Genomic DNA, 14138 nt, shown 5'->3' with positions numbered 1-14138 from the left:
AAAGCAAATGTTCATCAAGGGGAGGGCACTTAAATCTATTACTGTTATGATTCCTGATATGGAACTGTGGACATTCTAATGATAATGTAGGTTGTATGTTGCTAGTATTGTAAGACATTCACAATGGATTGAGTGAAAAATAATATGAGCGTACACGTAAATCTGTATTTTAAAATAAATGATACCTTTCTCTCAATAGATTAGCATGATAAGTCACTTTCTATGGGTAAATAGAATGAGTTAAAATTTTCTTTTTCTAAATTTTGCAATAGTGTTTATTGAAGTTTTGTAAAAAGAACAGTGACACTTTACTTCCATCCACATACTTTCCCAGACTAACATACATATTGGACTTCACCTCCCATAAGCCTTTTTTTTTTTTAAGAAATCATGCAAAATCAACAAATAGGAAAAACTTGAGCTTTCTACCTAGTAAGCCTCCAAAGGTATTCTCAGGCTTAAAGTCTAAATGAAATCCCTCTTATGGAGCTAAAACAAGACTTATTCCAATTCCTCCATAATCTAAGAGGGAGGAAAGGGAAGTGAGATGGGCACCCTCCTCCCCATCATAGCCAGACAGTGCCCTTGATACCTGTCCTTAGTTTTCCTCAGGGAACACAGCCAACCTATCAAGCAAAGGCTTTATACTATTGGTCAAACATATGCACACCTAACACTTCATACTGAAGTGTCTGGTGTTACCTGATACTAGTCACATAAATAATCAGAGATGTGGGAAGTCAGAGGTCCTCTTGGACAGAAGGAGAGAACACAAACGTCTTGTTGGAGGCTCTGCACAGGTGCAGAGGGCCTTCCAGGGCATTCCAGGGTCAGGCTTAGGCCAGATTGGGAATGGACAGGTCTTCAAACCGTGACAGGAGAACTAGGACTAGGCTCTTGCATTTAAAACTTTGGTGCATAGTGGGATGTGTAGGCTTATTACAAAGTGATAGATGGAGAATGAGCCAGGAACAAGGACAAAGATTTCTACCAGAGGTCTCAGCAGGAGTTTCTCCCTATGGCAAATACATATGATTTTTTTTGATATCTCTGGAAGCCTAGAGTTCCAAACTTCCTTATCACCCTGAGTCTTGGAACAGTTTCAGCATCAACATGACTGGCTTTTCTTCTCCCACTTCATTTTTTTAAAAAAATAAATTTTATTTATATATTTATTTATTGGCTGCATTGGTTCTTCATTGCTGCGTGCGGGCTTTCTCTAGTTGCAGTGAGTGGGGGCTACTCTTTGCTGTGGTGTGCAGGCTTCTCATTGCTGTGGCTTCTCTTGTTGCAGAGCACGGGCTCTAGGCACAAGGGCTTCAGTAGTTGTGGCACGTGGGCTCAGTAGTTGTGGCTCATGGGCTCTACAGCGCAGGCTTAGTAGTTGTGGCACATGGGCTTAGATGCTCCACAGCATGTGGGATCTTCCCGCACCAGGGATGGAACCCTTGTCCCCTGCATTGGCAGGCGGATTCTTAACCACTGTGCCACCAGGGAAGTCCTTCCCAGTTCATATTCTAAAATGCGCCCTTGAACAGATAAATTCCAATAGCAAAATCATTTATTGTAAATATTGCCTAATAGAAAAGGGAACGAAGGCAGCTCAGGGCTAGTGGAACGGGGAGGGTTCAGTATGGCATGTAAAGTATTTTCCTGTCTCCTTATTGATCTCTCTTGGCCCTATTTTCTTTCTCAAGTGACTGGCATATTTGTTTAAAACTGATTTACTTATGCCTGAGTCCCCACTCCACCTGCCCCTGGATTTCTCTTTCTTAGTCTTGCTATTCATCACAGTGCCTCTATCCTTTCTGTTAAAAATCCAAATCATAGAGCACGCACATGTTAGGGGCTCAGCTTTGAAGTAATGTTCCTTAAGCACTGGTCATAAATAGCTACTGAAATAGAAGCTATTGAAATAGCTTCTCACCTCTGCCCCCAGTCACATCTAGTCCTTTAATGTTAACCCCCCTTCCCCATGAACTTAATTTATGTTCCAAACATCTGAGGACCCATAATGGGAAGCCTTCATAATTCTTCCAAGAAGCTCATGAGGAAAAGCAGCAACAATGAGGAATTCCTATATAAGATTTTCTGGAAGGACTGAGCAGCAACTTTATGTCTTGGATTTAGTTTAAAGTGGTTCCAGAGTGGTAGTAATCCCAGATTTTGTCTGAAAATAAAACTATATAATCTCTAGAAAAGAGAGGCCGTTTCATCCAAGGATATTGGGGAGCCCAGTAAAATCTCTTTTCAAGGACTGAGTGGCACACAGGTAACCAACCAAAAAAGGAAACAAAGCAAACTGAGTAAAGAAATTAAAAAATAAATTTACAAAGGTTCATAAGATCCTCAATTATTCGTATTATCAAATGCATATTATGAATCAACTGTGCCTACCATGTTACAAAAACCTTTGAAAAACTCAAAATTTAAAAAAAAATCCCCTGGAAAGGGAATTATGAATGTTAGATAAATAAGAATAAATCACCCAGATTGCAATACAGAGACTGAAAGATGGAAATTACAGAGGATAGAATGGAAAAACCTACCTAACAGCTAATTGGAGTTCACAAGAAGAGGAGAGGAGAAGAGGTAATGTATGGAGAAGAAAAATTTGCTGAGCACAAGAAGATGCCACTTCACAGATTCAAACCGCTCAACAATCCCAATCAGGAGAAAAATCAAAGAATTTCACATGCAGAAACATTATGCAAAAACTGTAGAAAACATATTTGGTTACCGAATGCAGTTCAATGCCTGGGGTTCTCAGAGGAAAAATTTTAATATCCTAGTCTCTGCATTCTCCCTTTAAAATCTTGCATTTTTCTGTGTAACTTGTATTTTAATATTAAAAAGGTCATTGTTCTAAAAGAACATTGACCAAGAGATGTGCAATTCTCTGAGAATCTTTTCACGTGTCTGTTGGCTTTAGTATTTCCTTCTCTATCTTATTAACAATAAAAGAAATGCAAATTTAAGCCACAATGAGTTATAATTTGACACCTAGCAGATTTGTAAAATATGGAAGTTTCACAAAAATCAAGTGCTGGCACTAACAGTTGCCAACCAAAATAACTATAAACTATGGGAGGAGTACAAATTGGTACAACTTTGAAAAAAATGTCACTGTTTAATAAAGACATAAAAAGACATAAATGGGAATATACTTTGCACTGGCAGATCTTTCCTTGTTACATACTCTAAGCCTTGAGAGGAATCCAGCTGATGCCACAATGTTTTTAAAAACCACTGCTGCTATAGGGACTGAATACCACACTCACAAGATATACCAAGGTGGAAGCATTACCTCGTGAATCTTATGCATATAAGTACTTGACATATGCAAGAAAATTCATAGTGATACTATTTATAATTTTTAAAAAACAAGTAAAATTTAACTTATTTTAAAAAGAAAATAAAGGCAACAACACAACAGTAGAATGCTCTGGCCTAGATACATCTTTGTCCAGGGCCCGTGTGGGTGGGCTGGGCAAAGTCAGAGACTAAGAAGCGCTTCTGGGGCCGGAGGAGGGTCAGAGGAGTGTTTTTTTCCCAGGATTGAGGGTCTTTGTTCTCAGTGCCCTCACTCGAGTCCGATAATCCTGAGTCCTTCGAGGACGTGTAATGCACATCACAGCGGCAGTCACTGTCCTAGCAAAGACGTGACCCCTCGAACTTCCGGGAAGCGTCAATGGTCCGGGTACAGCTAATGTAACAGCCCGGACGCGGCATTTGGGGAAATACAGTCCTGGGCAAGTGGGTGCCAAATACTCAAGACCTATACGAGCTGGACAGCGTGGCAGAAAAGTTTTGGATGAGAAGAGGCCTTCGACTGGTAGAGGCCATTTCGTGTCCCGCACTAGCAACGCTGCCCTTCTCCGGGCCGGACAACATCTGTGCGAGCAGAGGAATGACCCGAAAGAAGTTTCACGGCCGCATCATTTTCTGGGAAGTGTAGTTTCGCGGTTCCGGCGCCTTGTCTTCACAGTGCATGTACACGGCTGCCGTTGGTTCCGTGAAGTAGAGTTCGCCAGAAACAACTGTTGTCCTCCCAGTACTTACCGTGCGTCCCCGGTGGAGCAGCCCTGCTGTGTAATTCTCACACAGCACAGGCTGTGGTCTCGCGGTGCGCCGAGATCGCGTGGTCGCAGAGCCTCCTGGGAAGTGTGGTTTTTCGGGAGGCGACCATGCAACGCACCGGCAACTTTTGTCTCTGACGCGGAGGAGTGTGAGAAGTGCAGTCGGCCGTGGATTCCGCTCTTGGCCCGCCCCGCGGTCATCTCCGGCCCTGCAGCGGAATTCTCAGTCCTGGAATCGCGGAGGCCTCTGGGCACCGCAGTTCCCGCGAGGCGGGAGGCCATTGTCCGCTGCAGCGACCTGGCGCGTTAGGTACGCGGAGGTGCCCACTGTGGACGGCCGCGCCCGGTTCGGTGCCGGCGGGCTCCGCTGAGGAGTAAGGCAAGTGTGGGTCCCGGGAAGGCGGCCGCGGGCCTCGGGCTCATGGCACCCGGGCGCTGGGCATGGCAGCCACAACGTCGCTGGTCCCAGGGTCTGCCCCGCGGTGTGAGCCCAAGCAGGCCCCCTAGCTTCTCTGGGCCTCTGTCATGCTTTGTAAAGGGGAGTAAGGATGGCGCTTACCTCAGAGCTGTTGCGAAAAGGAAAAGGGAGAGCCAGTGTGCGTTGTACGCACTGAAAGAAAACGCCATCTACATTAAAAAAAAAAAAATCCAGTGTGTAAACCTTGAACAAATTGCTTCAATATCGACGAGTTTCAGTTTTCTCAGAGTTAAAAAAAAGAAATCTGGAATAATGTGAATGCCTACCATGCATAGTGATGAAGATCGAAAGAGCTCTTATTTAACAGTGTTATTACTGTTGTTTTATGAGTTTGTCACTTATGTATATGATACATAATTGATTTACACGCAAATGGCACCTGGTTACCTCTTGCCTAGGGAAAGGTTGGAGCCCTAGAAAGTGATTCCCCGGTTACCTCTTGCCTAGGGAAAGGTTAGAGCCCTAGAAAGTGATTCCCAGTGTGATTCTTCATGCAGGTGTGTCCAGAGCTGCAAGATAAGCCTGATTTTTCGTGACTGCTTTTTCCTGTTCTTGATCTGCCTTCTCAGGCACTGCCCTTCTATAAGAAGAGAGCTTGGAAAGAGAACTGTGTTGACTTTTGGAAATTGCAGAGTCATGTTTCAGGTAAGTTAGTATGTTCCCAAATCTTCCTGAAACACCTATTTATCAGGACTCTTGAGTGTCTGCTTTGCCTTTCCTACCAGTTCCCACCTCACAGAGTCCTTTTAGGGACTGGATCTGTAATTCCTTTCATTATAGCAAAGGATGGAGACTGCAGAACTCCAAAGTGCTGTCTTCTCTCAGTGCTCCTGTTTTCTACCAGTTTCCTGCTAGAAGCCTCTGAAGAGTCTTGAGTAAAACTTTTTTAAAAAATTACAATTCATAGTTCAAGTTATCATGTGGTCTCGATTAATGGTGTATGTCAGTCCTTTCAGTTGTTCAAGTCAAGAGAGGTTTGGAGTCATCCTTGAGACCTCCCTTTCTCTTATAACTCACATTCAGACATTCTAGTTGGATCTAAAATATACACAGTATATCTACACAATCTGACCATTGGTTACCCCATCACTGCCACTACTACTGCCACCCTGGTCCAAGCCACTTATATTATTGCAGTAGTCACCTTGCTGGATTCCCTACTTCTGCCCTTGACCCTCTTCAGTCTCGTCTCAATACAGCTGTCATAGAGATCCTCTTGTTATATAATATCCTGTCATTCCTCAGCTTAAAACTCTTTGGTGGCCCTAACTAATAGAAGTCAGAGTTGGGTCATGACATAAAAAGCTTTGTACAGTTAGGCTCTCTTATTACCTCCCTGATCTCATCTTCCTTCTCTGTCTCTTTGTTCCCTGTGAGCTCCAGCCACACTGGCTACTGCCTCCAGGCCTTGGAATTTGCTGTACCATCTACTTGGAATATTCTTTCCCTGGATATACACAAGCTTGCATTCTTACCTCTGTATCTTTGCTCAGGGGTTACTTTCTTGGTAAAGCCTCCCTGAACACCTATTTAAAACTGCAGTCACCTTCTCTCGACTGTCACTTCTACTCCTCCATCACTGTGTTGTTTTTCATAGCACCTATCACTCACTAGCTGATACACTATGTGTTTAGTATATGCATACACTCATTGTTTGTCTCCTCCCACTGGAAGGGATTTTTTTTTCTTTTTTGTTGACTGTTTTATCTTCAGTGTCCAGAGTGGTATCTGGCATAAAACAGATGCTTAGTAAATAGCTGTTGAGTGAAGGAGTGATGAGAAAATGATGGGACAGAATCATGGCATGGAAGTGAAGCCTGCACAGGAGAAGGTATGAGTGGCAGATGTGCGTGTTGGGCAGAGTCTGTTTCTTGCGAATATTAGATAATTAGAATTGAAAGAACTTTTTTTTTAAAGTAAAAGCTAAAGTGAACTAATTGCCAAAATCACTCATGGTTTCATTTTCTAAACACTTAATGAAGTACCTGTTAGGAAGACTCTTACATAGGTTTGGGTGTACACTGACAGGCAGGATTTCATGATCTCGTGCAATACTGTCCAAGAGAACTTTCTACAGTGGGGGAAGTGATCTATGTGTGTCCTGTCCAATATGGCAGCCACCAGTGCCATATGACTATTGAGTGCTAGAGTGACTGAGGAACTGAATTTTAAATTTTATTTAAATTTAATTTAAATTAATTTAAATTTATATAGCCAATTATGGTGGCTACTGTACTGAGCAGTACAGGACTGGTAGAAAAGTAAGAAAGCATAAGAAATTAAGGTATTTATTTAATATCCTAAGTTCTGGGGACAAAGGTGAATTAACATCCCAGGCTGCTCAGGCAATTGAAGGGGAAGAAAGAGTTAAAGCATCCCTGGGGAAGTAAGGCTGGAGTTGTTTCGGTGTCTCATAGTACCAGGGCGGCAGAGGTAGAAGTGAAGTTATACCAAACTGAGAAAACACCTTGCGTGTAGGTAGAGAGGCCTAAGAGAGTCTTTCAAGGAAGTGCAAAAATTTTGTACAGCAGTGGTTTTCAAAATGGGGTGACTTTATCCCCCTTAGTCCCACTCATAGGGGACATCTGATAATGTCTAGAGACATTTTCAGTTGTTATAACTGGGGGTGGGGGTGGTTAAGGGGAGTTGCTACTGGTATCTAAAGGGTGGAGGCTAGGGATCCTACTAAACATCCTAAAATGCACAGGACAGCTCGCACAATAAAGAACTGTCCAGCCTAAAATGTCAGTAGTGCCAAGATTGAGAAACTCTGATTTAAATAAAGATCAAAGAATATCTATTAGATTATGTGGGGTTTCTTCTCTAGACTATTAATACAATGATATCATTAATATCAAAACTTAAAATGTAAAATATCTTTGCATTGGTGGAATAAAACATAGTGTTTTATTCATTTAATGTAGTGTTGATCTTTTAATTTGGCTTATCAGTTGGGATTTGTAAAAGCGAATCATTTAGACCACTTTAAATGGTGGGACTGCAGGGGGACTTCCCTGCAGTCCAGTGGTTAACTTCACCTTCCAGTGCAGGGGGTATGGGTTTGATCCCTGGTCAGCGAGCTAAGATCCCACATGCCTCGTGGCCAAAAAACCAAAACATAAAACAGAAGCAATACTATAACAAATTCAATAAAGAATTTAAAAATGGTCCACATAAAAAAAAATCTTAAAAAAGAAACAAAAAAGACCACTGTGGAAAATAGGAAAAGATGGAAATTTTCTCAGTTCATATGATAAGGCTAGCATAACCCTAATACCTGGCTAAGAGTAAATACAAGTGGAAAAAAGAATTTTCCCTGGTGCCAAAAGAGAGAACTTCTCCCCCTCCCTTTTCTTAGAGTGTTTCCTTGAGAAAAATCTGTAACTGTATATCCTTTCCCTGTCCCTTTGAGATGCTTGTTCATCTTTTTCATAGCTAAATAAGCTTCTGCCAGTTTTGCAAAGCATTAAAGTCTTTCTTAAGGGCCTTGGAGCCATCTCTTCAAAATGGAAACATGAAGGAAGATGCACCCCTATCTCGCTATCTGTATGGGAGTTTAGCCTAGACTCCTGGCTGCAAATTCTAACTAGTTGCTTGTCATAAAGATATGAGTTTTAAAATTTTTCTTTGGGGTAAAGGCAGTTAACACAGATGACTGCCCCAATTACCCGGTGAATTTAGGATGAACTATGTGTAGCAAATGATGCTGTCAAGTCCTCTTACTTAAGGACAAGTTATCAGTTAGTTGGAAACATGTATAATGGATAGTATCTGCCTGAGTTTATAAAAGGGTGAAATTTCTTTCTGTCCTTGGAATCTCATTAGTGATTACCTGTGAAGTGCATTACAGTCTGGTTTAATGCTTATTCAGTAATAAAACTGTTTTTTTTTTACACTGTAGAGAGGATTTTCTGCTTGGTAGATTTGATTTTTAATTATTTCCCCAACACCTGATGAAGGTAAATTCCCTCTTTAAAACCAAAGACCAGTGTCACTGGTGAACGCATGTATTAATAAAATATCCAAATAAGGTAATAGAATATTGAATCTACACTTGGAATGAAAAATTTACAATAGCCAAACAATGTCTATTTCACCAGTGAAAGGTAATAATAATGACATTCTAAATGTATACTTTGTTTGCACATATTTTAATTTGACTAAGCAGTAAGCTATTATTAAACATTAAAAATTTTTCTAAAATTTTGCTCTTTTAAATAATACTGTGAGTGAGTACTATTGGGAAGAAATCTATTTTCTTAGAATATTTTCCTTGAAATGTGTCTTTTTTTTGTTTCTTTGCCCTTCCTTTAAGGTTCTATTCAATGACCACCTATGGCATGAAACCATCCTTCAGTCTTCTTGCCCAGGGGTCTCAAATTATTTTAATTATAGGTTATGAATATGAGGTTTAATTATGTACCATAAATGTTTTTGTTTTTTGTCTATAAATTGGTTATGTATGTGGTTATGAATGTGTCTGTCTTTAGTAGAAAGGTGTCTTTTTATTATGAACCTATTGGATTCTTCTTTTTTTTGAACCTTAATTCATGTTCTATTATTTACCTGGCACATAAACTATAAAAAACACAGCTAAGCACTTGACTATATGCCAAAAGTTGAATGCTGATTTTGAAAAATTTTTATAATTCTATTTATTCCCTACTCTCCTGAAGCAGAGCTCTTATATTTATCTCTTATCCTTATTGTATAACAATGCCAAACACATAATTATCCAGTTATTACTTAACTTAGATACGATTCCTGATCATTGTCACAACTGCTGAATCTTCTTCCCTTTCTTCCACCCCAGGGTAATTTTACCCCTTAACCAGTGACAGAAGAGGCCAGGGCTATGGTTGAGCCTAAATGTGTTTGCTATTTCAGGTGACATTTAGTGATGTGGCCATAGACTTCTCTCATGAAGAGTGGGGATGGCTAGATCCTACTCAGAGGAATTTATACAAGGATGTGATGGTACAGAATTATGAGAACCTGGTATCTCTAGGTAAGCATATCTCTGCCTTCACCCCAATGAGGGAGATCTTTCTTCTGCCACTCCAAATAGCTAGAGATCCTCCTTAGTAAATGTTCTGAGGATATGTATAGCTCTGTTGTGTCCTGCCTGAAGCTTGTCTTCCCGTTTCAGTGAGCATCCTTTAGACCTTTCTTTGGTCCCTTTTTTGAAGGCCACAGCTTAAACAATGTTTGTTCTATATTTTTCCTGTAAGCAGGTCTTTCCATACCTAAGCCATATGTGATTGCTTTATTGGAGGATGGCAAAGAACCTTGGATGGTGGAGAAAAAGCTGTCAAAAAGTTTGTTTCCAGGTAAGTCATGGTGAATCAGGCAAAGAAGATCTTTGTTTAAAGATGCTTGTAGAAAGTATGATGGTATTTTAGTATATTTTAGGGATACTGTCATCAGAGATTCCAAATGTAACAAAATTGAGGGATCCTTAGCTTAGATTTCAAAACAACCATTCCTCTATCCTAAATTATTATTTTTCTGTATTACTCATGTCATCTCATCAAAAGTGGAGGGTTTTGGCATCATAATAATTCAAATTGTTATTTATTTGAAATGAAAATAAAGCAGTTATTCTTTTTGAGTCCACTTAAGGAAAAATATACAAATGGTTTTAGGTTGAAAAAGCTGTCAATTAGATGGAAAATCACTTTTCCCCTAAGGCAGAACTTCAAAGAATATGAACATAAATGTTAGAGGAAGTAAGGGTTATATGAAAAGGTTTCTGAGAACAGTATTTTCTTTTTTTTTTTCTGGCTGCGTTGGGTCTTCATTGCTGCGTGTGGGCTTTTACTAGTTGCGGTGAGCAGGGGCTATTCTTTGTTGCGGTGCACAGGCTTCTCATTGCGGTGGCTTCCCTTGTTGGGGAGCACAGGCTCTAGGGTGTGCGGGCTTCAGGAGCTGTGGCTCGTGGGCTGTAGAGAGCAGGCTCAGTAGTTGTGGTGCAAGGGCTTAGTTGTTCTGCGGCATGTGGGATCTTCCCGGACCAGGGCTCAAACCCGTGTCCCCTGCATTGGCAGGTGGATTCTTAACCACTGTGCCACCAGGGAAGTCCAGAACAGTATTTTTTAATGTCAGTAAATATGATTTCACACAGATCCTACATAAACTCACAAAGCTTAAATCTTTCTGAACCATAAAGAGTATTTAGATTATTTTGTTTTCACTGTAGCTGTTTAGCACAGTGCTATAAATTCTTCATATTAAGCATACTAATCTGATAGCAAATTTAGATTAATCAAACACTGGAGAACCAAGGCTGTGAGAGATAAAATGTAGTCTTTCACATAAGTATAGGCACGAAATGTTGGCTTGGGATCCAGAATACCTTCTGCATTTTCTTTCTGATAGTTTCCTTTTTTCCCCCAAAACTGATTGCCTATATTAACCCATTTCCCTTATTATACTCTGTTCCTGCCTCTGTGAGCTGTCTGTATTCTCTGTGCTGCATTTGAACTTTGTTCAGAAATCATTGAATATATGAGAGTTGTCAGAGCCATGTGTCTTGGGGGTTAGAGGGGAATGACTTTATTTTTTATCAAGTTCTTCTATTTCTACCATAGAAATTGCTTTTCAAGAAGTTCAGAAAAAGCAGTGTTTTGCTGTCTTGATGTATTACAGATTGGAAATCAAGATGGGAAAGCAAAGAATTATCAACGAAGGAAGATATTTATGATGAAGATTTTCCCCAGATGGTAATAATGGAAAAAACTATAAAACAAAGTCATGAATTTTCAAATTTTAACAAGGACTTGGATTATATAGAGAAGTTGGAGGGGAAGTGTGAAAATCAGGTAGAACATTTCAGACCAGTGACCCTCACCTTTAGAGAAAGTCCCACTAGGGAAAGTGTTTACAAATGCAATACGTTTAGAAGCATCTTACCTTTAAAGTCTGTTCTTTCTGAACCACAGAAAATTTCTGCTGAAGGGAAGTCACATAAATGTGATATATTTAAGAAGAGATTACCAGCAAATTCAGTTATAAAAAATGAGAATATCAGTGATGGAAAGAAACTTTTGAATTCTAATGAAAGTGTGGCAGCCTTCAGCCAAAGCAAATCTCTTACCCTTCACCAGACTTTTAATAGAGAGAAAATCTATACATGTAGTGAATGTGGGAAAGCCTTTGGGAAACAATCAATCCTTAATCGCCACTGGAGAATTCATACAGGAGAGAAACCCTATGAATGTCATGAATGTGGGAAGACTTTTAGCCATGGCTCATCCCTTACTCGACATCAAATAAGCCACAGTGGAGAGAAACCTTACAAATGTATTGAATGTGGGAAGGCCTTTAGCCATGTCTCATCACTTACTAATCATCAAAGCACTCACACTGGAGAGAAACCATATGAATGTATGAACTGTGGAAAGGCTTTTAGTCGTGTTTCACATCTCATTGAACATCTGAGAATTCATACTCAAGAAAAACTCTATGAATGTCAAATATGTGGGAAGGCCTTCATTCACAGGTCATCTCTCATTCACCATCAGAAAATTCACACTGGAGAGAAACCTTATGAATGTAGCGAATGTGGAAAAGCCTTTTGCTGTAGCTCACACCTTACTCGACATCAAAGAATTCACAGTATAGAGAAACAATTTGAATGCAACAAATGTCTGAAAGTCTTTAGCAGCCTCTCATTTCTTATTCAGCATCAGAGTATTCATACTGAAGAAAAACCCTTCGAATGTCAAAAATGCAGGAAATCCTTCAGCCAGCCTGAATCACTGAATATGCATTTGAGAAACCACACTAGATTGAAACCTTATGAATGTAGTATATGTGGGAAAGCCTTCAGTCATAGGGCATCCCTGTTTCAACATCACAGAATTCATACTGGAGAGAAACCCTATGAATGTATTAAATGTGGGAAGACCTTCAGTTGTAGTTCAAACCTTACTGTACATCAGAGAATTCATACTGGAGAAAAGCCATATAAATGTAATGAATGTGGGAAAGCATTTAGCAAAGGCTCAAATCTTACTGCCCATCAAAGAGTACATAATGGAGAGAAACCCAGTAGTACAATAAGTGTGGAAAAGCCTTTAGGCCATATAAATCACTATACGTGTGAAAGATCATATAAGAGAGAAATTGCATAAATGCAGAATTTGTCATAATATACTGTAGCCATAGATCCTCCCTGATTCAAAATCAGAAAATCTGTACTGGAGAAAATTCTTATGATGTAATGAATATCGGAAACTCTTTAGCAATGATACAAGCCTTATTGTCTATCACAATTCACACTGTAGAGAGACTATATGAAGGCAATAAATGTGGGAAAGACTTTAGCCAGCATTAATCCCTTAATTGACATAAGTAAATCCACATTGGGGAAAAACCCTTTACATGTTACAAGTATGGGAAAGACATTAGGTGATATGAATCTCTTAAAAAACATTAAACACAGGAGAGAAGCAATATGAATATAAAAATTGCAGGAAGTCCAGTTAAAATGCATCCCTCATTACATCAAAGAACTCCCAGTGGAGAGAAAGCTTATGTAAGAAATGTGGCAAAGTGTTAACTAAGCATTCTTAGCTTGCTAGACATCAGAAGATTAATGCTAGAAAAACCTGAAGGATTTAGGAATTATGTGTCTTTCTTTGCAATGATGCTAATTTGTAAACAATTCTACAGGAGAGCAAACAAGCATAGTATAAATGAATATGCATATCTTATAGTAGCAGCATGCATTTTACTCAAGAGTCCTACATAGAAATTATCTTTAGCTAATGGGCATGTGAAGATATTTAGTCACCCAGTGGATCCAGTAAATGTTATAATTGAAAATTAAAGTTGCAACAGAAGTAAAACATGGTGTGAATAAAATTTTTGGTCTCTAGTAAAATCATTTTGTATATACTGAACTCCTTCACTGACACACTGATATTTCTTACAAAATTTTCCACTACTTTCCTCTTGAAGAATTAGGATCAGCTTTCCTATAAAGCCTTCAGTGGGAGACTAACCTAGAAAAAAATGGCCTGATCTCTGAGCTAAGAATGTCGCTATTTTGGTAAGGATAATCCACAGTCCTTTCCAGTTGGCTTAATTGACACATTTTAATTTTTACAAGTGCTATGAGAACATAACCAAGAAACTATACATACTATGAGGGATTAGAGCAGAGAGGATGTGCTTTTTAATCCAAATCCTAAGGAATGAGTCCTAATTACAGTGATCCTCCATAACTGCAGATTCTGCATCTGCAGATTCAACCACTCGCAGTTGGAAAATGTTAAAAAAAAATTTTTATCCAGAAAGTTCTAAAAAGAACTTGCCGGCTGCAGGCACTTATTTACATGGTATTCACATTGTGTTTACAACTATTTACATGGCATTTACATTGTATTAGGTATTATAAGTAACCTAGGGATAATTTAAAGTGTACAGGCGGATGTGCCTAGGTTATAGCAAATACTATGCCATTTTATTTAAGGGATTTGGAGCACCTGCAGATTTTGGTATCCGTAGGGGTGAGGGAGTATGTTGGTCCTGAAACCAGTCCCTCGCAGATGCTGAGGACAACTGTATGTAAGGCA

The 14138-nt window shown here is 39.7% G+C and overlaps 2 protein-coding genes across 26 annotated transcripts in view; one reads left to right on the top strand and one right to left on the bottom strand.

Moving 5' to 3' along the window:
• The window catches only part of LOC136793060 (uncharacterized), a 29005-nt gene extending 24644 nt beyond the window's left edge, over window positions 1-4361 (bottom strand). Inside the window, exon 1 of the mRNA XM_067019589.1 lies at window positions 4063-4361. Coding sequence (XP_066875690.1) covers window positions 4063-4361 — 299 coding nt within the window. The remainder of the gene's footprint in view (window positions 1-4062) is intronic.
• Window positions 1-13425, top strand: part of LOC131744671 (zinc finger protein 181) — a 56756-nt gene extending 43331 nt beyond the window's left edge. For 8 of the 25 annotated variants that reach the window (XM_067019072.1, XM_067019073.1, XM_067019078.1 and 5 more), the window contains 4 exons: window positions 5055-5202; window positions 9445-9565; window positions 9789-9887; window positions 11206-13425. In XM_067019072.1, coding sequence (XP_066875173.1) covers window positions 5055-5202; window positions 9445-9565; window positions 9789-9887; window positions 11206-12692 — 1855 coding nt within the window. In that variant the 3' untranslated portion in view covers window positions 12693-13425. Of the gene's footprint in view, window positions 1-321; window positions 4459-5054; window positions 5203-9444; window positions 9566-9788; window positions 9888-11205 lie in introns of those variants that run through there. The other 17 variants (XM_067019074.1, XM_067019087.1, XM_067019090.1 and 14 more) reach the window with 14 other exon arrangements.
• The last annotated feature ends 713 nt before the right edge of the window (window positions 13426-14138 follow it).

This window comes from Kogia breviceps, chromosome 18 (genome assembly GCF_026419965.1).
Source record: "Kogia breviceps isolate mKogBre1 chromosome 18, mKogBre1 haplotype 1, whole genome shotgun sequence".
In the NCBI taxonomy this organism is placed as follows: Eukaryota; Metazoa; Chordata; class Mammalia; order Artiodactyla; family Physeteridae; genus Kogia; species Kogia breviceps.
This window is presented reverse-complemented; position numbering and strand designations above follow the sequence as displayed.